This window comes from Tursiops truncatus, chromosome 1 (genome assembly GCF_011762595.2).
Source record: "Tursiops truncatus isolate mTurTru1 chromosome 1, mTurTru1.mat.Y, whole genome shotgun sequence".
In the NCBI taxonomy this organism is placed as follows: Eukaryota; Metazoa; Chordata; class Mammalia; order Artiodactyla; family Delphinidae; genus Tursiops; species Tursiops truncatus.
The window spans coordinates 54357156-54384354 of NC_047034.1; the positions used below are offsets into that span (position 1 = coordinate 54357156).

Here is a 27199-nt window from a genome sequence, read left to right on the forward strand (position 1 = left end):
ATAAAGAAAACAGAATGAAAAGAAGTGAAGACAGCATAAGAGACCTCTGGGACAACATTAAACGCACCAACATTCGCATTACAGGTGTCCCAGAAGGAGAAGAGAGAGGGAAAGGACCCAAGAAAATATTTGAAGAGATTATAGTTGAAAACTTCCCTAACATGGGAAAGGAAATAGCCACCCAAGTCCAGGAAGCACAGAGAGTCCCAGGCGGGACAAACCCAAGGAGAAACATGCCGAGACACATAGTAATCAAATTGAACAAAATTAAAGACAAAGAAAAATTATTAAAAACAACAAGGGAAAAACAACAAATAACATACAAAAGAACTCCCATAATGTTGACAGCTGATTTCTCAGCAGAAACTCTCCAAGACAGAAGGGAGTGGCACAATATATTTAAAGTGATGAAAGGGAAGAAGCTACAATCAAAATTACTCTACCTGGCAAGGATCTCATTCAGATTTAATGGAGAAATCAAAAGCTTTACAGACAAGCAAAAGCTAAGACAATTCAGCACCACCAAACCAGCTCTATGACAAATCCTAAAGGAACTTCTCTAAGTGGGAAACACAAGAGAAGAAAAGGACCTACAAAAACAAACCCAAAACAATTAAGAAAATGGTAATAGGAACATACATATTGATAATTACCTTAAATGTGAATGCATTAAATGTTCCAACCAAATGACACAATAGACCAGATAGATTTAATTGATATTTATAGGACATTCCATCCAAAAACAGCAGATTACACTTTCGTCTCAAGTGCACATGGAACATTCTCCAGGATAGATCACATATTGGATCACAAATCAAGCCTTGGTAAAATTAAGAAATTTGAAATCATATCAAGGATCTTTTCCAACCACAACACTATGAGATTAGAAGTAAATTACAGGGAAAAATACTTAAAAAACACAAACATATGGAGGCTAAACAATACGTTACTAAATAACCAAGAGACCACTGAAGAAATCAAAGAGGAAATCAAAACATACCTAGAGACTAAGCCCGTGCACCACAACTACTGAGCCTGCGCTCTACAGCCTGTAAGCCACAACTACTGAGCCCGTGCGCCTAGAGCCCATGCTCCGCCACAAGAGAAGCCACGGCAATGAGAAGCTTGCGCACAGCAACAAAGACCCAACGCAGCCAAATGACAATGAAAACACAATGATCCAAAACCTATGGGATGCAGCAAAAGCAGTTCAAAGGGGAAGGTTATAGCAATACAATCCTACCTCAAGAAACACCTCAAATAAACCATCTAACCTTACACCTAAGAAACTAGGGAAAGAAGAACAAACAAAACCCAAAGTTAGTAGAAGGAAAGAAATCATAAAGATCAGAGCAGAAATAAATGAAATAGAAACAAAGAAAACAATAGTAAAGATCAATAAAACTAAAAGCTGGTTCTTTGAGAAGATAAACAAAATTGATAAACCATTAGGCAGACTCATCAAGAAAAAGAGGGAGAGGACTCAAATCAATAAAATTAGAAATGAAAAGGGAGAAGGTACAACGGACACCACAGAAATACAAAACATCATAAGAGACTACTACAAGCAACTCTATGTCAATAAAATGGACACCTGGAAGAAATGGACAAATTCTTAGAAAGGTATAACCTTCCAAGACTGAACCAGGAAAAAATAGAAAATATGAACAGAACAATCACAAGTAATGAAATTGAAACTGTGATTAAAAATCTTCTAACATGGGCTTCCCTGGTGACCCAGTGGTTAAGAATCTGCCTGCCAATGCAGGGGACACGGGTTCAAACCCTGGTCTGGGAAGATCCCACATGCCACGGAGCAACTTAGCCCATGCACCACAACCACTGAGCCTGCGCTCTAGAGCCCGTGAGCCACAACTACTGAGCCTGTGCACCTAGAGCCCATGCTCCGCCACAAGAGAAGCCACGGCAATGAGAAGCCTGCGCACAGCAACAAAGACCTAACGCAGCCAAAAACAAATAAAAATGAATAAATTTAAAAAAATCTTCCAACAAAGAAAAGTCCAGGACCAGATGGCTTCACAGGTGAATTCTATCAAACATTTAGAGAAGAGCTAACACCCATCCTTCTCAAACTCTTCCAAAAAAGTGCAGAGGAAGGAACACTCCTAAACTCATTCTACGAGGCCACCATCACCCTGATACCAAAACCAGACAGAGATACTACAAAAAAAGAAAATTACAAACCAATATGACTGATGAATGTAGATTCAAAAATCCTCAACAAAATACTAGCAAACTAAATCCAACAACACATTAAAAGGATCATATACCATGATCAAGTGGGATTTATCCCAGGGATGCAAGCCTTCTTCAATATACACAAATCAATCAATGTGATACACCATATTAAAAAACTGAAGAAAAAAGCCACGTAATCATCTCCATAGATGCAGAAAAAACTTTTGACAAAATTCAACACTCATTTACGATACAAACTCTCCAGAAAGTGGGCATAGAGGGAAGCTACCTCAACATAATAAAGGCCATATATGACAAACCCACAGCAAACATCATTCTCAAAGGTGAAAAACTGAAAGCATTTCCTCTAAGATCAGGAACAAGACAAGGATATCCACTCTAGCCACTATTATTCATCATAGTTCTGGAAGTCCTAGCCATGGCAATCAGAGAAGAAAAAGAAATAAAAGGAATACAAATTGGAAAAGAAGAAATCAAACTATCACTGTTTGCAGATACATAGATAACCCTAAAGATGCCACCAGAAAACTACTAGAGCTAATAAATGAATTTGGTAAAGTTGCAGAATACAAAATAAATGCACAGAAATCTCTTGCGTTCCTATACACTAACAATGAAAGATCAGAAAGAGAAACTAAGGAAATAATCCCACTCACCATTGTAACAAAAAGAATAAAACACCTAGGAATGAACCTACCTAAGGAGGTAAGAGACCTGTACTCAGAAGACTATGACACTGATGAAAGAAATCAAAGATGACACTAACAGATGGAGAGATATACCTTGTTCTTGGATTGGAAGAATCAATATTGTGAAAATGATTATACTACCCAAAGCAATCTACAGATTCAATGAATCCCTATCAAATTACCAATGGCAATTTTTACAGAACTAGAACAAAAATCTTAAAATTTGTATGGAGAACAAAAGACCCCTAATAGCCAAAGCAATCTTCAGGGAAAAAAACAGAGCTGGAGGAATCAGACTCCCTGGCTTCAAACTATACTACAAAGGTACAGTAATCAAGACAATACGGTACTGGCACAAAAACAGAAATACGGATCAATTATACAGGATAGAAAGCCCAGAGATAAACCCACACACCTATGGTCAACTAATCTATGACAAAGGAGGCAAGAATATACAATGGAGAAAAGACAGTCTCTTCAATAAGTGGTGCTGGGACAACTGGACAGCTACATGTAAAAGGATGAAATTAGAACACTCCCTAACACCATACACAAAAATAAACTCAAAATGGATTCGGGCTTCCCTGGTGGTGCAGTGGTTGAGAGTCCGCCTGCTGATGCAGGGGACACGGGTTCGTGCCCTGGTCCGGGAAGATCCCACATGCCGCGGAGTGGCTGGGCCCATGAGCCATGGCCGCTGAGCCTGCACGTCCGGAGCCTGTGCTCCGCAACAGGAGAGGCCACAACAGTGAGAGGCCCGCGTACCGCAAAAAAAAAAAAAAAAAAAAAAAAAAAAAAAAAAAGGATTAAAGACCTAAATGTAAGCCCAGACATTATAAAACTCTTAGAGGAAAACATAGGAAGAACACTCTTTGACATAAATCACAGCAATATCTTTTTTGACCCACCTCCTAGAGTAATGGAAATAAAAATAAACAAATGGAACTTAATGAAACAAAAGCTTTTGCACAGCAAAGGAAACTATAAAGAAGATGAAAAGACAACTCTCAGAATGGGAGAAAATATTTGCAAACAAATCAAGAGACAAAGGATTAATCTCCAAAATATACAAGCAGCTCATGCAGCTCAATATCAGAAGAACAAACAACCCAATCAAAAAATGGGCAGAAGACCTAAATAGACATTTCTCCAAGGAAGACATACAGATGGCCAAGAGGCACAAGAAAAGCTGCTCAACATCACTAATTATTAGAGAAATGCAGATCAAAACTACAATGAGGTATCACCTCACACCAGTTAGAATGGGCATCATCAGAAAATCTACAAACAACAAATGCTGGAGAGGGTGTGGAGAAAAGGGAACCCTCCTGTACTGTTGGTGGGAATATAAATTGATACAGTCACTATGGAGAACAGTATGGAGGTTCCTTAAAAAACTAAAAATACAATTACCATGTGACCCAGCAATCCCACTACTGGGCATATACCCAGAGAAAACCATAATTCCAAAAGACAAATGCACCCCAAGGTTCATTGCAGCACTATGTACAATAGCCAGGTCATGGAAGCAACCTAAATGCCCATCGACAGACAGACAAATGGATAAAGAAGATGTGGTACCTATATACAATGGACTATTACTCAGCCATAAAAAGGAACGAAATTGGGTCATTTGTAGTGGATGACCTAGAGACTGTCATTCAGAGTGAAGTAAGTCAGAAAGAAACAAATATCATATATTAACACATATATGTGGAATCTAGAAAAATGGTACAGATGAACCAGTTTGCAAGGCAGAAATAGAGACACAGTTGTAGAGAAGAAACGTACGGACACCATGGGGGGAAAGCAGAGCAGGGGGTGGTGGCAGTAGTGGTGGGATGAACTGGGAGATTGGGATTGACATATATACACTAATATGTATAAAATACATAACTAATAAGAACCTGCTGTATAAAAAAATAATAAAATCAAATTTTAAAAAATATTGGCAACATTACCAAAAAATAAATAAATAAAATAATTTTTTAAATAAAAGAAAAAATAAAAGTGAGAAAGTGTGAGGAGTGCAAGGCAGAGTCAGAGCGTGCAGGAAGTTACAGGATGTGTTCAGGACTTTAGTTTTTATTCTAATTGCAGGAAGCCATTGCAATCGGAGCTGTTGCACTGGAGAAGCTATTGGAGGGTTTTCAGCAAGTGAGAAAAAGGATGAGATAGTATCACATGTACATTATTGAAAGATTACTCTGGTTAAAATATGGAGAAAAGATGCAAGTGGAGCCAGAATAGCAAGAAGAGACCAAGTAGGAGGCTTTACCATAACCCAACCCTCTCCTTGCCATAGTAAATCAAGGGACACAGAGAGGGGCCAGGTTGGAAGCTACCAGTCTGTGATCAATTAATCTGCCATGGAATTGGGTCTCCTGATATAAGTAAATCCAAGCAATAGTCAGGTAAATTCAAAGGAAAGATTTGGAAGCCTGTTGCATTTGTCTTTTGTGGGTAGAAGGCAGGTGGTCTGCCGTGCCTAAGACCTTCCTCAGCAACTCTGCTTAAGATAGAGACACTCAAGCTGTCTACTGCTCAGTTAATTCTATGTGTTCATTGACTCCTTAAAGACTCTTGTTACCTCTCTACCTTGATTCCCACTGCTACCTCCTGAATGGGGTCTTACCTCCACTCTCACCCTCATCTAATTTGTTCTCTACACTACAGTGAGAATGATCTTTCTAAAAACTTGAGCTTAAAGTCCATCAGGACTCTTCATCCTGTTTCCTTCAGGAGAAGGTCCACCTCCTTAAATAGCATGATCCAGTCCCTCTTATCTCCCCAAAACTCTCCCTTATCCATCCAACCCAGCTCTTCCTCTTGTTGAGGAACTAAACCTGCAGTTTCCTATATAGGCCATGTTTTGCACAGACCTAGAACACCTCTCTTCCACCAGTTTGTGGTTAACTTCTACATCAGTTCCTAAATTAAGAAGCACTTTTTGATTAGCACTTGCTAATCTCTGCCCCATACCAGGCTCCACCACTCACCCTACCCTCACCAGCCCGAGAATTCATTGCATGCCCACTCCCATGTTTTGATCCCTCTCTATGTTTATCTCTTTTCCAGAGTACTTAGAACTTGGGGTTATATTGTTCTATTTCTTCCACCAGAGTGTCAGCAACCTGAAAGATGAAACTGTGTCTTCTTCTTCCTTGTATTCCAATCTGTTAGCCCAGTATTTAGACCCCCAACAGACACTTCCTATATGTTTGTTGAATAAATACACAAAAGAATGAACAGGTAAATGAACTGGAAGATGCTGTGAAGGAGGCTAAGGTGTTAGGTTTGACAGCCCATGTGGACTAAATAGATAACTTTTCCCTGTCCACAGCCTCAGACTCACTCTCAAAACCCTGCTACCCACAAACCCACTTCTGTGAAAAAAATGTAAGTGTGGGTGGCCAGAGGTGTGGAGCAGCACCCTTTTCTCTGCAGTTGCAGAGAGACTTGCTGAGGTTATTTTCAGAGAGAAACACTGATAACATGGTTTCGGTCCTGATGCTAAGGCCATTAAGAGTGGGCAGTGGGCAGATAACTTTCCAAAGCCATTAACTCTGACCACTTTAAAGACCACATTCAAGAACACAAAGCAAGTAAGGGACAGAAAGAGTCTCTCCTTCACTTCCAGCTGGCTGGGGGCTCTCCATGTGCACTGTGTGTCATATAGCTCACTTCCCTCTACTCAGCATTTAGCTTCCGGACGCCCAACCCAAACCAATTCCTGAGCAATTCTTCCAGTGAGTGCCCCAGCCCTGTTGAGCTCCCAATTACATCTAGAGATGCTTAACCATGAGACATTTCAGTGTACCGATCACTTGGCATTGCTTTCCTGTTAACATGGTAATCATCACAGCCTGCATTAAAAAAAAACAACAACAAAAAAAGCAGGGGGGCGGGGGAAAAGAAGCCTCTTTGTCAGGCCAGACCCTAGTAATTGTATCAAAGGAGAAGGGAAGAAAAGCCTTCCAGTTTTTCTCTTCATCCTAAAATTTCTGCCTTGGGAAAAATTACTGGGATGATCTATGTTAGGATTAAAGGTGAGTTTTTGATGATATTAGATGGGATAACATCCAGAGAGCTAGGGATGCCTGAAAACTGCCCTATCTCTTAAAAATGTATGAAGCCACAGTATACACGCAACGAATAAAGCAGACTGGGAATCAGTGTATTCTTTATTATTAGCTAAGCCTGAGTCCAATAACCCCAGAGGAGAACCTAATGTTTAAAACTGGAACACAAGGCTTAAACTCAAGGATAGAGTCTCGTATCCCCTCTCACTCAATTTACATCTTGGGACCAGCCCACTCAAGACATGCTTACTGAGAAAGAGAGAGGGAAGGAAAGGGGGAGAGAAGGAAAAGGAGAAAGGGAAAGAAAATAAGGAAAGAGGGGAAGGAGGGGGAGAGACAGGCAGACAGACACTCGGTCTATTTATCCACCCTGCCATATGGATCTCAGCAGGGAAAACAGACCATCACACCCCTTGGGGCACAGTCTAGCTAACCAGCTCCACCTCTGCACTCACTGAGGAGAGGGAAACATACTGGAGAAAGAGTGGAGTTCAAGTCCAGCTGGTCTTCAGGCTCATCTGAAGAGCTCTGGTGAAACACTGATTCCTGACACTTACCCCCCAGCATTCTGATTCAGTAGATCTGCTGCAGAACCCAGGAACCTGTATTTTAATAGTCCCTGGCTTGGGAACAATTAGTGAGCCTACTTCCTCTCCTCAGGTGAAAAGGAATAATGATCATGGATTGGTGGTATGAGGTAAAACTTCTACAGTGTTAAGGGTCGGAGGCGGGTGGAGAAGCGTGGTTTCACGATAAATGTCGTCTCCAAGTTCCCAAGATGTGAATATTGCCGCTGCGGATATTCTGCATAAGAAAAATACTTTTTATCATCTTTCCATTAATGCCACAGACTAAATTATGATAAGTGGAATCTCTAAACCACCAGGTGGCCTTGCCATTTGTCAAAGGTAAGGCAAGCACACCCAGCAACTATGCATCAGTCCCACACATCTGGTGAGTGCCTCCGCCGACCAAGTCCAACGTGAAGGCCCAGAAGGAAGAAAACACGACCCCTTCTCTCCCAAGGTGCACTCTGAGACCTTCAGCCCATCAGAACTTTTTTTTTTTTTTTTTTTTTACGGTACGCGGGCCTCTCACTGTTGTGGCCTCTCCCGTTGTGGAGCACAGGCTCCGGATGCGCAGGCTCAGCGGCCATGGCTCACGGGCCCAGCCGCTCCGCGGCATGTGGGATCTTCCCGGACTGGGGCATGAACCCGTGTCCCCTGCATCGGCAGGCGGACTCTCAACCGCTGCGCCACCAGGGAAGCCCCCATCAGAACTTTTGACACTCCTTAGGTCACACTTTTTTCTTAAGTTGATTTTATTCCCGTTTTCTGACTTTATAAAAATGGATCCCTTTTTTAAAAAATTTTTTTTTTATTGAGGTACAGTTGCTTTACAATGTTGTTAGTTTCTGCTGTACAGTGAAGTGAATCAGCTATGTGTGTACATATATCCCCTCGCTCTTGGACCTCCCACCCTCCCCCATCCCACCCATCTCGGTCACCACGGAGCACAGAGCTGAGCTCCCTGCGCTATACAGCAGGTTCCCACTGGCTACCTATTTTACACATGGCATATGACCACCCTTCAGATATTTAAAAACTTCTCTCCTCCAGAGCAAACCATCTCATTTTCCTATATTTGGTTTTGGTAGTTCTACCTTTAAAGCAACTAATATGTTTGAGCCTTTAGAAAGTATCTGTAATAGAAAAATTAAATAATTGATCTTATTAATGTGAAGAAGTCCGTATAAGATTATTTATTTGTCTGTTCTAAAGTTTCATTTGGTTTTGTATGTGTATTTGGATGAGGTTGTCGTTTTGAGGTTTGGGAGAAGCTGTTCTGTGGAGGACATGTTGGATATTGGGAAGAAATTTGGGGTTCTGGCCCCTTTATGGCGCTGAGTTGATTCAGGAGAAAGGGCTATTAGCGCATAAGGTAGGAGTGAGCTGAAGACCAAGCATGTTTTGTATTGATCTAAAATGAGACACTCAGGCAGTGAGAAAAGAGGGGAGAAAGGAAGATAGACAGGATGGTTGCTCCAAAGATCCGCTAGAGAATGGCCTGGAAGCCAGGAAATAATCACTGTGCTCCCAAAGCAACAGGGAGAGAGAAGGCACTCACCCACACCTACCCCTGAAACGTAATTGGACCCTCTAGGAACAGGTGGGATCAGGAACTCTACCGAGATCTAGGACAGGCTGGAGATGAAAGTTGAGAGCTTTTCTGCAGCTATGAAGGAAATAGGTTTTGAGAGGGTTAAGATATTTAATGTGAACATAGAACTTTTTGAGGTAACTTTAACCTCTGGGGCTTTATATGCTTATAAGATAAATATAGATTTTAGTTAATCATTTGCCATCTGGACAGATATAGATCCACTAAACTGAATCATATGTTATATCCCGTTTTAGTAAAGTTCAAGGAGCACTTGACTCGGGGTCTGAAAACTTGGGTTCAAGTGAATGGAGGAAGTCATGCGATCTTTCTGAGTACAGCTTATTTTCCCTGGAAAATAAGACTTCAATCTATAACAATCTGCCTTCCTCTGATGTTTCTTGCAAGAATTAAATGGAAATCAAAGCACACTTGGTAAAATACTAGTTCTATAGGAATATATTGTTATTCCCTGGTGTATGCCTGAAGCAGGCGGTGCCTTGTTCTAAACTACCTGAAATGCGAGTGACCCTTGACCATGGTGTGCAACCAAGCTGGACCGTCCTTGTGCAAGAGGAGTTAACACATCTCCGAGAGGGGCCTTGCATAAAGTCTACCGAACCCCTACAACCTCCCCCTAACACAGGATGCTTCGGTGAGGTTGCTATGTTACCTCCCTTGTGTGGCATTATGCTGCCACTTGCTCTGGCCCACCGGCTGACTCTCCAAGGGCCCCCCCCCCCCGCCCCCAGCTCTGTCACACCTGCAGTGCACTAGTTCTGCCACTAGGGGGCACTGTAGGTCCCGTGAAGTCCCTACCCCACCTCTCTTCCGAGCTCTGCTACCCTTCAAGGATGCAGAACCACATCAACTGCACCACACTTTCCATTGACCCAGAGATCATATATTTACAGAGCACCCAAACCACTTTTCCTCCTGTGCCAAGCTCTGCCTTTAACTTGCTCCATCAGCTCCTGCAGTCCAGCAGAGCTCCTCCCATGGGACCTCTGCTTTCTGGCTTGCCTGTTAAGCATTAAAATCTGCCCTGAAGCTAAACTCTTCAAGACACATGATTTAAGCTTTTCTTTCAGCTAATTAGATATTGTTCTACAAATAGGGCTGTTCTCTCTGAAAGATGAGCAGCAATTTATTTCCTCTACCCTCTCCTTAAACTTAAACTGAACTGTAAAACATGGCCATTTGATTGTTTAGTGCAATCAGGAGATTATTTTGCAGGAGGAATAGATATCCATCTTCTTGATAACGCTAAGCTAAGCTTGTTTGGGCACTCCGGCGGACAGCTGTGCTTAATCCCCCTTGTTCTTTTGAAAGGTGGACTCTGCGGTGTTTTAATGTGCTCCATGCTTCTGTAATCATAGCCTAAGTAACCAATTACTAGGTACATTAACATACCTTCACCCTTGGTGGACGAATATTTTTATTATCCCCATCTTTCTGATAAAAAGATGATGCCAGGAAGTCAGGCTATTTGCCTAAGCTGAACAAGTAGGTGAATGGGGGAGCCACACAGTGAACACAGCTCTTTGGTCCTCAGATCCTGTAAAGCTGTATACTGTCTGATAAACCCAACATCAGTTGAAAAGAGGGAATGCAAGATGATGCAGGATTCATACACAGATTCAGTGAGGATTTCTTACAGTTCTTGATGAAGTACCGTGAGACCTTCTAAACTGTTCTCTGATCCAAGGGGCTCTTATGCATAGTGGGAGGAAGGACCCTTTCCGGAAATTGCCTCTTTTCTTGTGCAGGGGGCCGGGTCTTCCCTCATCCTCAAGACTGTGCCCAGCATTTGATGAACGGAGACACTCTGAGCGGGGTTTACACCATCTTCCTCAATGGAGAGCTAAGCCGGAAGTTACAGGTGTACTGCGATATGACGACCGACGGGGGTGGCTGGATTGTGAGTACCTGCATCTGTTCTTCCTGCCCACCAGCATCGTGGATGCTTCAGTCCACCTGGCTCAGCACCCATCCATCTACACTTCACCATCCTCTGGCCATCCTTTCACCCACTCCCCTCATGCCCAACCTGGGGCTTTGCATTGTCCTCAGGGCCTTGCTCAGCAGCCCATAGGTTTGGTGAGGCAGAGGAAGGAATAAGAATATCGAGGCTGCAGTGGCCCAGCCCAGTGAGGCAGCCCCAGGAAAACTGCTCCTTCTGTGGGGATAGCTCATGCAGGAGGGAAAGGGAGTAGTGGCTCAGAGAGGCCCAGGGGTCTTGCCTGATGAAGACTGTGGAAAAAATAAAGAAAGAGAGGAGATGAGTCCCCTGCAGGAGGAGGTGAGTCTCTATGGGGAGATGATTAGGATCTTTCTATTGGAGAATTGCATGTGGTGGAGCAGATGAGGGGAAGAACCCGGATAGCCCCCTCTAGTTACCAAGGCCACCCCCGTCCCCATCCTTCCCTGGCCTCTCTGGTTCTTCCCCAGAGCTGTCCTAGCCTTCAGGGAGGAGAAGTGGTGGGGAAAAGAGAGACACCATTTCCTGTCACCACCCTCCTCCCATGTGTGACAGGGCAGTACAGAAAGAAGAGGAAGGGCAGCCTGGCGAATGGCCTCACACATCAGTACAGGCCACTACACAGATGGGCGAGTTCCGGCAGCCCAGCCAGGAAGAGGAGCAGCATTAGCTCAGTCAGGGCAGATGGAAACCCAGCCCCTTCACCACCCTCCTCCCGCGGATCCCTCCTCCAGCACCAACACACAGCGCTGGATTTTTCACAGTGCAAAATGGATAGTGGTTGAATGGAGTTACATGGTGGCTGTGCTCGTAACAGCCACTCTTGGGAAGCATTTGCTTTTATGTTTCTGACATATTTGTGCCTTCTTCTTAAAGCCTAATTGGAAATTGAAGTCGAGGCTGATGTATTGGAGGGTAAATGAAATTAGCACTTAAACAGTTCGGGAGGTGAATGACATGCAATTGCTTTGCCTGAAATAGGATGATGACAGCTCCTAGCTGATCTGAAGTTGGTCCCATTCTTCTGGTGAGAAAGGCTTTCTACTGCATTCTGTGGTGCAAAAAGATTAATTTGAGAGCCAAGCCTATTTCCCTTAACTAGTTGGGGGCTTTGTATCCTTTCTACGTTGCAGGGGTGCAAATAAGTGTCAACATTACACCCTGGCCTATTCATCAGGTGCCACTGCGCTTCAGAGAAGGGCTCTGAGCATCTCCTACGACTGCTGTGCAAATACCGAGCTCCGTACTGCAGTGGTGCTTAATCTGAGAACCTTTGTCACTGCAGATATAAAACCCAGTTATAGCAGTTTTACTCGTTAGAGTTTATTTTCCTTAGCATTTTCTTCATTTCCCCTCTTTCTCTTCACAGGTATTCCAGAGGCGGCAGAATGGCCAAACTGATTTTTTCCGGAAATGGGCTGAGTACCGCGTTGGCTTCGGGAACCTGGAGGATGAGTTTTGGCTGGGTAACGCCTCCTTTTTGTTTCCCTTGGAATGCAGCTCCAGTTCTTTGTCCATCTTTCTCCTCTCTTGTCCATCTGGGATTATCAGAAACCCTGTGTCCGTTGAAAAGCTGACAGCTCGTGAATTGCTTTCAGTACTTCTTGCTCTGTTAGGCTCCACTATTGATCTGTTTCTATCTTGTTGTGGTGTTTTCCTCTTTGCTCTGTCTCTTCCCATCCTCATTAATAGTCTCTTATGCTGATGGGTCTTGACATGAGGCAACTTTTACAAAGGGAGAGAGCTGCCTGGTGAGGGGAGGGGGCAGAGGGAGCAAAAGGACGGCTGGTCATCTCTCAGGAGCCAGACACCAGCCAGCCCGCCCGCAGGTCGGAAGAGAAATGAGACAGTCGCTCGGCTCTAGTTCCTTGGGAGAATGTTATTACTGACTTGGGACGGGAAAGGAAAAAACGAAAATGACATTAGAGGTGACCGGCAATTTCCTAGAGGTCTGACACAAGCAGGAGGTATAGCTTGAGAACCGAACTAGTGTGAGAAGGTAAACACACACCTGACCCAGGCAGATGGCAGTGAAGCCAATCCTAGAAAGCAGTAAATTTATTTTTCCCTGCGTCTCCCTCTTGGTTGGATTTTCACAGTGATTATAAAGGGAGGCAGGGGAAAGGTGGATAACTGTGTTCTGTATTCGTGGTCTCCTCTCTCTCTCCCCTGTCACTATCCCGCTTAGTCTCAACATCTTTCTCCTGGACGCTCATATAACAACCCCTCACTGGCCTTCCTGCCTCCTGGACCACCCATTGTCCACACGGCCAGGAGAATCATCTCCCTCATACCCAAATCTGAGCAACGGCCATAACCCCATTTGTGGAGCTTTTAAACCACTCCCCGTCACCAGCACATGAAGACTAAACACCTTGGCTGTGGTACCAGGCCCTCGTCTTGGGCCTACGCCCCACCTCCAAGAGCCCTGCTGCTCTTCCCTGTGCCCCGCAACCGACACCAGACCCCAAGCACTTTTTTTATGGAAGTATAGTTGATTTACAATGTTTCAGGTATATATATATATACACACACACACACACACACACATACACACACTTTTTAAGATTCTTTTCCATTATAGGTTATTACAAGATATTAAATATAGTTCCCTGTGCTATAAGTAAGTCCTGTTGTTTATCTATTTGTATATAGTAGTGTGTACCTGTTAATCCCAAATTCCCAATTTATCCCTCCCCACCCCAAACTCCAAACCCTTACGATCACTCATGTTTCCTCTGCAAGGAACGCTCTGCCATCCAACTCTCCCCTCCCCCGTACACCTTGCTGTGCTCTGCATATTCAAAGGCCCAGCTAACCTCTTCTTCCTCCATAGGACCTATCCTACCCATTTTTCTCACCCTTTGCCTGTGGGAGAATTAGCTACTTTCTCTTCTGTGGTCCAAATCAGTGTCCATTTTCCTTTCTGTCTCTCTTGACTATACTATGGAAACTTCTTTCAGGGCTGGGACCAAACCATATTCATTTTTAACCTCATTACCTATCACAGTGGCCGGGGATAGTAGGTACCTACAGTGTAGATAACAATCAATCAGTCAATCAGTCAATTAATAAGAATGTATTGAGTGCCTATTAGATGCCCAGATCTGTATTTGCTGTTGCACATAATAAAAAATATAAGGTAAAAATCACATAAAAACATTGAAAGACAAGTCAAGTAAACAGGAAAATATCCTTACCTTCTAAGAGTTTACAAACAGCTTGGGAGATAAGTATACAGCAGAGGAATCAATGCGCCCATAGCAGACAGTGCTCATGTTTCCCAAACCTCAGCTACAGTACACCACGTTCACAATTTTTACCATATCTGGGAAATATCTGAACTATCACGCACTTGAATTTTCTATATCTCGCTTGTTTTTTTAAAGAAATCTACGGTTTTGTGAAAGAGACTTTACAGCAGTGCCAAAAATGGAAAGCTAGTCATCATGCGCCATAAATAAAAGGGAGTCTCAAAAATAAATGCAATGAAAAGAAAACAGTATATATATTATTAAATGCCAGCTGTTGCTGTGTTGGTGGTACTAAAAATGGAGGTTAGAAAGTGCTGGGTGTAAACCACAAAGTACAAGATCCAAACGGAGAGTTACCGTTAGGATCAGGGTTAAGGTTTCCCCTTAATCTATTAAGAAAAAGAGAGAATTTGGAAATATCTTTCTCCCTACCTGTCCAAAGTTATTTAGTCCTTATTCCCCAAATACTTCTCATATCATCAGAGATGCCCTCCCACATTGGGAAACACTGTACTAATCTATGAGCTACTGACAAGAAGGCTGCAGATACTCAGAGAAGGAAGAGTCAGCTTCCTGGAGAAGGCATTGAGGGATGAGTAAGAAGAATGCAGGAGGGAAGCACACAAGAAAAGAGGGAAGGCAGGGATCCTTTTGACGTGTGCAAACGGGACAATGGAAAAACCATCCAACCAGAGCGAAGATGCAGCTCAGGGAAAGAAGAAAATGAGGGAAGGTGCGTTGAACAGAGGCGTGTTGTGGTACCTAAAGTGGGGAAGAGAAGGTTTGACTCAATGCCATAGGTAATAGGGAGCCGGGGAGGGCTCTTAAATAGACGCCTGGCCTGGTGATGTGTAGTTTGGTGACAATACTCAGGTTAGGGGTAACACTCTGACCCATGGTTTACGTTGTAAGTTGGGTTCCCTAGAAGCAAAGCCTGAGACAGGGGTTCTTGTTCAAGTGATTTATCAGGGGAGTGCTCTCAGAAGGGGAATGAGGGAAATAGCATAGAGCAGGGGGAAAAAAATGCAACAGTGTGATCTTGGTGGGAGATTAGCTTCAGTCTGATCCTCAGGGAAGCTCTGGAGCATAAACTGCTCCTCAGATTGGCCCCCAATGGGGCAAGCAAGGGGGCTGGGATTTGGTACCTCCTCATCAGGTATTGATGGAGGTCTGCCCCAAGGCATGGGGGAGGGAGCAGGTAACTTCCAGAGTAGAGCAACTCCTGTTCGGTCAAGGGCAATGATCCAAGAAGGAGGCAGCTGTGAGTTGTTGGCGGCTGGGGGCTATGTCCACTGTCCAGTTAAAGGGCATCTGGACTGTCTGTGATCTAACCAAACTCTCCAGATGTGTGCTGCCTCCTATTTCCACTTGCCTTTGAAGGACCATTCTTCCCCCTCTGACAATTCTCTCTTCTCTCTACTTCTTCACTGAGTTTTCCCCTATACATCTTATACTAGAAAACATGCTGTAACATCTCCCTTCTTCAAAATAAAAACAGTAAAAAATTAAAAAATAAAGGGCATCCGGGCAGGGCACCGCCAGGATCCACCATATCCGCGCAAGCACAAGCCTAGGGTAAGAGCAACCCGGCACGCAGCAAATGGCAAACAGCTTTCGACATATAACTAACATAAAGCTTGAACTCTCAAACAGGACAGGGAAACAGAGAGATCGAGGTGACCCTCAGCCAGTCACTTCACTTCTCTGGACTTCAGCCTCCCTTTCCACAACACAAAGAGACTAGCCTAAGTAATCTCGAGATTCCCTTCCATCTCGGCAGATTGTTTTATTCTAAGTCATGGTGTACTCTGATAGATATCAAATGTCACAGTAAAGCAACAGGACCCCAGTTCAGTAAGCAGGTAGAAATCAGGAGGACTCAGAGATCACCAGCAATGCAAGGGGAGTGGTTCAAAGTATGGGCAGGTAGTCAGAATCAGAAAGTCCCAGAGCACAGCCATCCAGGGCAGAGAGACAAGAAAATACATATGAGAAAATATCACCAAGGAAGAGCTGGGCTCTGCCTCACTCTGGACTCATGGGGTCTGCACCTTACAAGAATCTATTAGACCAAGGCCTGGGAAGCTTAGAGGCCAAGGAGAGAGTGGGTGAGGGAGGGTAACTGCCCAGAAAGATGAGTGAAGACGTAGCAGTGCAAGATATAGCAAGTAGATTAGAGAGAAAGGAACTGGAGTTAGGAGACAGGTGACAATATTCTCTGACCCAGTTATGGGAGCCTCAGGAGGGCTGGAGGCTGAGAGAACAAAGAGCAGTGTAATTAAAGGTGGATGGAACCCCCTCCCAGGCTACTAGGAGATGGTAGGATATCCTGGACCCCGAGGGTCTACTGTGAATTACTCTGATCAGTGTTTCTACCTCTTGCTTCCTATCACTCACACCGAAGAATTCACACCCATGTGATGCCTCTTGTCATCTTCAACTAACACCATAGTTTGGAGTGGGAGGTGGCGGGGGACAGGGCCCGGAATCTTGAGGCTTAGGGCTTGTCCGGTACTGGGTCATGACTAGATGGTAGGACCCCTGAGCTGACCTGCGGTGGGAACTCATCAGCAGAACTGGTCTGGTCTTTTTGCAGGAGGAAATTCAGTCTGGTAGGATCTGTTTGATAACAACCTGGGAAGGACTGAAGGCAAAAGCAATCCCAGTACCCCTCCTCTTTCCCAGAACATCTGTTTTGAGGCCACAGTCACATTTTGCTTCCCATTTCCAAAGCCACTGAGGCCAGGCTGACTGTGTTCTCTGCTCTCCTCCACAGGGCTGGACAACATACACGGGATCACGTCCCAGGGCCGCTACGAGCTGCGCATAGACATGCGTGACGGCCAGGACGCCGCCTTCGCCTACTACGACAAGTTCTCTGTCGAGGGCAGCAGAAGCCTGTACAAACTCCGCATAGGAGGCTACAACGGCACCGCAGGTACCTTGGCCCCGAGCAGCCCCCGAGGGCAGTGGGCGTGCAGCAGGACCGGGCCCCACGTTCTAGGCCTGAGCTGCAGAATTCCCCGCTAGCCAAGGAGGAGGGCAGAGGGCTGGCGCACTGCCTCTGGTCCACGCTGCCCCTCACCACTCAGGTGACCTGAAATCAATTTCTCAGGACTTCAGTTTCCTCATCTGGAAAATCTTAATAATGATGCCTGTCCTAGTTCACAGAGCAGTCAGGAAAAAAATGTGATAAATAGAGCGAAAGTGTTTTTAAAGTTAACAGAACATAGTACAACGTGAGGGTGAAGGATTATTTTTCTTGTCTAGATTAATCAACATAGACTCTTATCCAGTGACAGCATAATCATCTATTGTCCGGTAGAAATCTCCCCTGTAATGACATCTAGGAAAACCATCTTTGAACTAATAAAAATAAGACAGATCCCCCCCATTCTGAGCTCTACTCCCCTCCATCAGCAGTCACCATAACACCTCCATCAAGGAACACACAACAGCTCCTAAATGTTCCCCATGGGCCGCATTCCTTTTCATTCCTCCACGAGAACCCCACACGTGGTCACGTTTTCTGTACAGATTTTTATGGCACTTCCACTAAGGAGAGCAAAACCATCTCTATAAGCTCTGTTGCATTAATAGTTTTACCAGAACATAATATCCAGTCTGCTCCTTCGCCTTTGCCAATTTATTTCCAGGGTTCTCTTACAGCACATTTCCTAAAACCTGTTTTGCCAAATATTCCACTATTTGGTACATGGAGTTATTGGTCCTTTCATTAACTCCAATTATAGGGCTAAATGCTAGGATATAAATTTAGCAACATTTTTATAACTCTTGGAACTAAGAAGATCATCCAAGTGTTGCCTCTCCAACGACTGCATCTGCTCAGTTATTTCTCTGCTCAGCCAGGTGCTGTTACTCCAAAGAGGAGACACACTTTCCCTTGTTGTTTGTCACATGGGAGATCATTCCCAATGGCAATCAGACCTGCCCGAAGTGCCCCAACAGAAGATCCAATTTACCACACTTCGGGCATAAAATAGCCATTGAAATGGAGTGTATTAAACACAATATCAGACTAAATCATTGCAAAAATAACCTGGTACCAACCACTCCCTAAGATTAGAATCGTGCCTGCAGAAAAGCAGTTCTTATTTCTCCCACAGAAGGAGAAGCAAGCCCTCCCACTTCCTTACGTGGCCTCCCTCCCTCCCACCACGTCACCTGCTCCAGGCCTATGCTCTTACCTGTCTAACTTGGGCCCAGCTGCTGCAGCCTCTGTTGCAGCTCTATCTCGCTACTGGGCCCCATGGAGGTCATAGCTGTTGGACTGCGTTCTACTGTCATGTCTCAGAGGCAAGTCCCACCAACAATTTGGCCAATCATCATAAATTAATTGCAGTCTGACCTCTTATGTCATATATTCAGTTCATCTTCTTCAAAAGATGAGAAGCTAGGCTTATGTAGGCTGCCCCCTTCTCTGGGCAACTTCACGCAATGGTTGTTCTTCCCAGGTTGGAAGGTCTCCAGGGAGGAAAAGCCCATTCTCTCTCTGGCATTTACTATTGCCCAAGTTCTCTGGCCTTTATCTTATATGTCGCTCATTTTTACTGGCCCTTCTGGCCACAATCCATCCCCATGGCCTCCAATTCCAAGTTCAGCCCCTTCTCCCATCTCCGTTGTTCTCAAAGGCTACAAAAATCCAAGTCTCTAACCAGGACTCTAATTGGATTAGAACTGAAAATTCCAAGTCAAGTTATCAATAAAAGGTTGTTGAGCAACCCCTAAAAGTTCATTGTGTGAATTGTGAGGACTCAGAAGAAGCATAAGACATGACCTCTGCAAGAACTAAACATCCATTTACAAAAACAGACCATTAAGAAGCAACTCACCACAAAATGAATGGTACTCACTCCCAGTTTACCGGACATTCAGAGAAGGGGGTTCTGGGTGGTTGAAAAAGGCTTCATGAAGGCAGTGGCATTTGACTGGGATCCTGATGGTAAAGGAAACATTCCAGGGAAGGAAAATCCTGGGAGAGAAATCACAAAAGGAGCAGTTACCATGGAGGGAAGGAAAGTGCAAAGGGCCTGGCTGTCCAGGACAGGGTGTGAGTTCAGAAAGAATAAAAAGAAAGTGGGTGGAGCCAGGCCCTGAAGAGCCTTAAAACGGAGGGGGCAGAGGAGTTCTGTCTTAACATGGTGGGCAGTGGGGAGCCACGGTGGGTCCTGAGTGACACAATGGATGTGGGGTTTTAGGAAGATCAAGGTGACAGCCATAAATAGGATAAAGTAAATCTGAGTGAAGAACAGAGACCAGCTGGAGCTGCTGCATTAATCCTGGTAGGAGATCATAGGAGACTTGACTGATGTTAGAAATTAAGAGAAAAGTACAAATCTGAACAGCAGTTTGAGAGAGAAAAACCAAGACTTAGATAATGTACTGAATATATGAGGTGGATATACGAAGCAGAAATGGGAGGGGGAGCCAGTTTTGGGAAGGGGACATAGACCAACATCAGGATCGTATCTGAGAAAGCAGAAAGCAACATCAGAGTGGAAGTGGGAGAGAACTGTTCCAAGGGAGTAATGAGGTCAGCTTCTAGACTACAGGGAGAAAAGCAGGAGATGAGAACGTAGGAACGTGGGTAGAGACAACACAGGGAATTGATGGTAAAGAAAGGGTCTTTAGAGAGTAGGATTAATTCAAGATTTTTTAAGACAAAGGATATGAGTATGAGTTAGGGTGAGAGGAGATGAAAACCCTAATATATATATATATAAAGAAAGGAAAAAATAAGAAATCTTTTCTGCCTTCTCCAGGACCTGGAAGACATGGGAAAGAATGAGTTGCAGGTAGTGGGATTAGCTCTGGGTGGACACAAAGCCTGGTTTTTAAGAGACTAGGAGGGGGAAATGAAAAAGATGGGATAGAAATAATAACATATGGACTTAGGGACCCAACCGGCCTGAAGGAATCAGGCTTCCCCATAAAACAAAGATCATCTTCCTAAGAGTTAAGTTGTGGCCAGAAGCACTTGGAGGCATTGAGTGGCCACTGTGGGTGTGGACTCGGAAGCCACAGGATCGGAACTATGACCTATCCTGGCTTAAAGTGACCTCAGAAGCATCTAAGACAACACTCATTCAGTAGTGTGAGCCCCTTCACAACACTTCTAATGACAAATCCTGCCAAAAGTTTGGCCAGTAGGTATATATTAATTACGGTTTGATACCTCACCTCAAATACTCAATTCATATGAGTCCCCTGCATAACATCCCAACAAAAGAACACCCAGCCTCTAAGAATAGAGATCTCTCCATATCTCCAAATAGTATATACCACTTATAAACAGCTCTAATATTTAGCTAATTTCTCCTCATATATTTAGCCCAAATATGCCACCTTGCAGTCTCTACCTACTGATCCTCATACTTTCCCAAAGAGTTTTTGTTTTTTGGGGGGGATTGTTTGTTTGTTTACTCAATAGTCCATCAAATATTTGGAGTCAGTGATAATGGACACTGTCTCCCCCTTCAAGCCTGCTCTTCCCCAAGATACAGCCCTGGTTTCCCCAACCACTTCTCCTCTGACATGGTTAGGATTTTCTTATCATCCTGTTTCCTATGGACAGGAACTCTAGTTAGATAATGTCCCTCTTCACATGTGGCCCCAAGTTCTGAACAGGGGGATATTGGGTGTGAGCTGACTGGGCCTGATGAGCCATGGAGAAAGCCAGGCTGTACGGTGGTGACCCGGACTGGCCCAGGTCACCATGGCTCATCACTGTCTCCTCTGAGACAAAAGGAGCCATGAATGTCTGTGTCCCAGTGCTGGCCTGAAAGAAACGGACGGGGATGGTGAGGTGGAGCTGAGTGGACAGAGTTCTGAGCAGAAGGCCAGGGCAATGAGGCAGAGTAAGTCCCCTACAGACTAATGAGTTCCTTTCCGAGAGCGCGTTCATAACTTCCATTTGTTCGTTAAGTCCAACAAAGTTAGCCTAGGTACCCAACTAACACAATCGGCTATATAGTACTGTACTATAACAGGTTTATAATACTTTTCACACAAATAATACATAAAAAGCAAACACACACAAAAATAAACATTTTTAACTTTATAGAACAGTACCTTGAAAAGTACAGTAGTACAGTACAACAGCTGGCATACAGGGGCTGGCATCGAGTGAACAGGCAAGAAATAAAGATACTGTACTACCGTACTCTATACAGTACAAAGTACACAAAAGCACAACTACTTGGAGAGGATGCACGCACATGACAATGTGCGCCAGACATGTGAACTAACTTACGTGACTGGACGTGCAAACACAGGTTCGCATCTTTGAAAGTTTGCAACTTGAAGGTTCATATGTAGGGGACTTACTGTAATGAGCTGGGGAGAGCAGCACGGAAGTAGTAGACCCAAGGGGTAGGTGGAGTAAGAGCTCAGTGCAGCCAGGTTGAGGAGCCAGATAGGAACAGAGAGGTGAGTGGAAGGTCTCTTAATCGGACGCCAGGTTTGTTGGGCATGGGTCAAATGTCCAGAACATCCTGACAAAAGAACAACAGGTTGGACGGCCTCATGAATGTGTCTTTTTTCCAGGGGACTCCCTCAGCTATCATCAGGGCCGCCCTTTCTCCACAGAGGACAGAGACAATGATGTTGCAGTCACCAACTGTGCCATGTCATACAAGGGGGCTTGGTGGTATAAGAACTGCCACCGGACCAACCTCAATGGGAAATACGGGGAGTCCAGGCACAGCCAGGTGGGTGAAGCTCTGCCGCTGCATGAATGACCCAGAGCCGTGCAGCCCACATCCCTTGGCTTTATGTTCTAAGTACACAGGTGGGTCTTATATTTCCCTTTTAAAAAGATACACTCAGAGTGTTGAGAAAGGACTCCCATAAAGAGGAAAGTAATGCAGACATTGGAATAAGAGCAGGACAGAGTCGAAGCCAGGGGAAGAAAAGGGAGGCACCTGGACTCAGGAGCTGGAACTCACCCAGAGAAGTCTTTGACAGCCAGTCAAGTCCCATTTCATTTCCTCAACTAGCATATCCCATGAAAAGCTTATCAAGTTCAGGGACAGCTTCAGAGGCTCAGCTTCATCCAAAGAAGTGTCCTAGGAAGGGAGAGATCAGAAATAGCAGTGTAAACGGGACTGTCTTTCCCCATTAGAGACCACAAGTCCATAGGCTGGGTTGGGTGACAGGGTGACCAACTGGGCCAACTGGGACCTCTCCAATTTTAGCACTGAAAGGCTAGCGGCCAGGGCACCCCTTAGTCCTGGGCAAACCAAGACGGTTGGTCACCTGATAGGTGGAAACCACCTGACTCTCCCATCAGGAGTGAGCGGTCAAACACAGTTATGCTCTTCGAAATGCTTCCATACTGTTGGGAATTTGAAATTCAATACTAGTTACTGGTGCGTGCAAATCCCGAAACCAAAACCAGAAAGCCAGCAATAAGGAATGACCTGCAACACATTCCCATTATAGACCCAGGCCACTGGCAATGTCTAAAGAGAAAAGCTAGAAAAAAATCTCTGCTCTTTTGCCCTTTTTGGGAACTCAGCCTCAAGCTTCATGTTAATGGAAAATGACTAAATGCACATCTTGGATTCTCCACTCTCATCATCCTCTATCTTTTCAAGCTGGCAGTTCCGTTGAGGGGGTAGGGGTGATCTAACATGCTTATCTTTCTCCTTCCCAGGGGATCAACTGGTACCATTGGAAAGGCCATGAGTTCTCCATCCCCTTCGTGGAAATGAAGATGCGCCCCTACAGCCACCGTCTCGTGGCGGGGAGGAAACGGCGGTCCTTGCAGTTCTAAGCAGTGGGCGGCTGCGAGCCAACTGACCTTTTCTGTCATTTGTTTGTATTTTATAATATGAAACAAGGGGTGGGGGACATAGTAATGCTTTGCAACATATTAAGAGCGTTTGAAGGAAGCAGGATGTAGCAGGAATCAGCTGAGAATCAGCAGCTCATGGTTTCTGCTGCCCCCGGGCCTGACCCTCTGTCTCCATGCTCCCTCCTACCCCATCATCCTTAACCTACCCCTCTTTTCCCACCAAGGAGGAAAAGTGAGACATTTTCTTAAAAGACCAATTCAAAGGCAAATCCTGGAGTCAGACTCTGTGACGGTGACAGGCACGTGCCTTCTTTCCTGCCCTCCTTCTGAGACGCCCTTCACTTCCAGGTATTGCGCTCTGGTCACTGCCTTGGATGGCCAGGTTCTCACCCCAGCCCAGAGAAGAGGCCTCAGCAAGAAAGCTTTGCCAGCAAGTCCCCTTAAAAGGAAACAGATTAACCTCACCCCGTCCCAACAACCCAAGGCCTAACGGGCCAAAGATTCTCATCTGACACTCTTACTCTTACCAGCCAAGTGTCCTCTGTCACCTTTCAAGAGTAGTGGCCTCTTTTCCAGCCAACCCATCCTTTGCCCACTTCCATCCTAACCCTTAGACCCCCTACGGCCCCACAAGCGCAACCACTGTTTTGGATTCTAGCTCCCAAGGTGTTGCCTGCCCCTGGCCTGGGCTGCATAGCAGCTGTGTACCTAGGGGTCATAAGTCCCTGCCCCTTCCTTGGGTCACAGACAGCAACTTTCTTTGAAGATGGGAGGGGGAGATAGTTGTGGTTTGTAGCACTTTGGGGTCAGGCATGGAGGAAAGGACAGAAGAAACAGAAATCAGGGTCCCCGCCATTGAGATGACCAGTTCCATGGGGAACACGGATCTCACTTGGCTCCATTTTCTCTATTTCTGGTCCTATTTGTCATGGATTTTTTTTTCCTGAATTGCAAACGAAAGGCCTCATTCCTGTCTTCAGCCAGGCTCTCCTTGGGGGTCGGGGTGGGGGGTGCTTAATAAGAGTCAGAAGAAGTTATATGACCAGCCAGCCATTCCCCTGACTGATAATCCTTGGGAAGAGGTAGAATTTTAGGGTTTTGGTTTCAATTTTCTCCTCTTTTTTGGTCCTGTGAGAAACAGGAATGACCTCCTTAATGAGGTGAGCCCATGAGAAGCCTTTCTCCATCTTCTTTTATTATTCTGCCTTTGAGAGGAAACATGAAAAGTGCCAACGGAAATACCATCTAGAAATCCAAAGGTGAAGAGGGGAGGAGTGCGGGCCTACCTCCCATTTTATGAGATGTGCTCTCTTCACTGGCATGATTTGATTTTTAAACCCAAGAGAGCTGGGGGCTCTAAAAGCCATGACCCTTCAACTTCTCCAATCCAATGTCAGCTGCAAGCATCCCTGCAGCGTCTGTCAATCCAAGCCCAGTCTCCCCAGCTGCCTTTTCCCTTTCCTCTCCTTTTCCTTAAAGCCCCAATTCTGTTTTTTGTAATGCCCACATTTAGTCAAACTGGGGCATCCTGGGCCTTTCCCCACCGATCACGGGATGAGCCTGAGAGTCGGAAATTTTCTAATGGAAACATCCACAATCTAACCAAGCTCTGTTAACCAGGAAAGGAGAGTCCCTCAGACTGACAACCACCCTTCTGAGGTGATGAGGATGGAGTCAGCTGCCACTTGCATTCTCCCTTTAGCAGACCCTCAAGGCCTTGTGCACTGCCATGGTGTGGATGTGACTGCCGGACCAGTGTTGGACACAGAGGTTCCATTTCTCAGTGCACCATGGGCTTCAAAAAACTAGGGGAAGGAAGAAGAAACAGAAACAATCCTTTCAAGAAACCTGTTGATTAAATAAGATTTAGATAGGGAGTGGGACACCAGTGAACAGTAGGAAGCATATTGAAGGAGGAACCTGGCGTCTCAGGAATAGGCCCAGCTCTGCCACTTTGTTGGCACTATGACATCAGGACAGTTGTTTCACCTCTCAGGGCCTCAGTTTCCTCACCTGTTGAAAGAAAGTTTAGACTAGAATGGTTTTCCTTTCAGTTTTGACAGTCAGTAAGGCCAGTCTTTGACCTGAAAATGGAAATTGGCATTGGTGAGAGAGCACAATTAAGTAATGAAAATTCACCAGAAGCCCTGCTTTATGAAAGACAGAAAGAGAGAGACAGACAGAGAGAAGGAAGGAAGGGAGGGAGGGAGGGAGGGAGGGAGAGAGAGAGAAAGAGAGAGAGAGAAAGAGAGAAAGAGAGAGAGAGAAAAGAAAGGAAGGAAGGAAGGAAGGAAGGAAGAAGGAGGAAGGAAGGAAGAAAGAAAGAAGGAAAGAAAGAAAAAGAAAGAATCAGAAGTCATCAGTCAAATATACACACGAGTGTGCAGCGTGCACACACACACACACACACACACAAAAGAAAACATTGCAGAAAAGATTGTGCCAAATAAGTGGCTGAACTCATTTTGCCCATAAAAGCAGAACCCAGGGACCTAGTGCCAGTACGGCCCACCTCATCAAGGGAACTGAAATGGAAAAAGATCATGAGTCTCCATGCTGTCAATTCAAGTGAAAGCCAAGAAACATCAGTGGAAACCAAAATCTGTCTTTTATTGGAACCATTCTACCCTATGGAACATTTTTATAAATAATAGCAGCAGCATTGCCTAGATTCATGTTAAAGAATTTTAAGGCTAGAAAGGAACTTCAAAGATTAGCTCACCCAACATTCTAGAAAAGGATTTATAGATTCCTTTTATGAAGTGGAGTGATTTTCTCACAAATTTTCACCATTTTTAAGAGACACTGTGCCCCATTACCTCCCCAAGGCCCATGGTCAACTTGACTCAAAGCTTCATCAATAGACTCATGCATTCCTGCTTATCCTGTTCCTCCAAGTACCCGTGCTCTTCCCAAGCGTGGATCCAGTAAGCGATACTCACAAACCACTCACCCTCACACTCCAAAGTTTCCCTCAAGGGACTCAGAGGGAATAGAAGTGGACTCTGGTCAGAGGCAGTTAAACTGCAGACACATCAGGATGTGTATTGAGGAAAAAAAAAAAAAAACCCTACCACCAATGACTGCAATACACTCATTGCCTAGACCTAAGATCCAGACAGTTGCTTCTTTTTGCATTTCCCCATCAGATAATTTCCAACACAGTAAACTCACATTCTCCAGGCTTCTATCTGGAAGGTGAAGGGGCGGGGGTAGTGGGGAGATGACAGATCTGTGGAAAATTCCTGCTGGCCTTTAGACAGATTTAACTGGAGGAGGGAGACTTGCTAAGTGTGACCACTGGGGCATTTACAATCCCCAGTCACCTCCTGACAGTGGGGTTGAGGATACCCAGGGCCTCCAGGTTTTCAGGAGAACTCATACCAAACCAGGACCCAGGAAAACTGGCCAACTGATTTGTAAAAGAAACAACAACAAAATGGCAGCAAGAAAATGCAAAGCAAACTTCCAGAAAGAGTTAAATCCGCCCTATCCTTCACCTACCAGCTCCCACTCCACTCCTCATGGAGCAGCAAGATACCCAACACCTGTGCCCTCCCACCTGGGAAGGAACCAGCTCTCTGCACAGTGAAGCTGTTATTTCAAAGACAAACCTGAAGAACCAAGGTTGCCAATGAGCTCAATGCCAAACCAAACAATCCTTAATCGCATTTATACCTTCAAAATCCAGTCCCAGAACTGAGCTGTAGATTAAGGGACAAAAGGTCATTTGGAATATTTTCAAAGAGCCCTTTTAAAAGTATCAGTTGAGAGAGGGTTTATGAGTTCTTCTTTGTCCTCTCCTCTAGAAGATAAATGGAACCTGTGAGAACAGTGGGTGCACCAAGCCCAGGGGGTTGAAATAGACTAGCTGGTGGCCTGGATTTGCAAATACCCCTTGGGCATGAAAACATTTTTCTTTTTCTTCTTTAACCTCCACCCAGAATTTCAGGAAAGGTGGAGCCACTTAACTCAAGATATGTGATTTTCTATGC

General features: G+C 44.8%; 1 protein-coding gene and 1 long non-coding RNA gene across 3 annotated transcripts in view; one reads left to right on the forward strand and one right to left on the reverse strand.

Annotated features, from left to right (window-relative positions):
* The window catches only part of TNR (tenascin R), an 83062-nt gene extending 59879 nt beyond the window's left edge, over nucleotides 1-23183 (forward strand). The window contains exons 17-21 of the mRNA XM_019952114.3: nucleotides 10921-11072; nucleotides 12502-12598; nucleotides 17163-17324; nucleotides 21953-22116; nucleotides 23064-23183. Of these exons, the coding sequence (XP_019807673.2) occupies nucleotides 10921-11072; nucleotides 12502-12598; nucleotides 17163-17324; nucleotides 21953-22116; nucleotides 23064-23183 (695 nt within the window). The remainder of the gene's footprint in view (nucleotides 1-10920; nucleotides 11073-12501; nucleotides 12599-17162; nucleotides 17325-21952; nucleotides 22117-23063) is intronic.
* The window catches only part of LOC109552916 (uncharacterized), a 371016-nt gene that overhangs the window by 214696 nt on the left and 129121 nt on the right, over nucleotides 1-27199 (reverse strand). For both annotated transcript variants that reach the window (XR_012331494.1, XR_004526099.2), the window contains 2 exons: nucleotides 22354-22473; nucleotides 19240-19379 (listed from right to left, as the gene is read on the reverse strand). This is a non-coding gene — a long non-coding RNA (uncharacterized lncRNA). The remainder of the gene's footprint in view (nucleotides 1-19239; nucleotides 19380-22353; nucleotides 22474-27199) is intronic.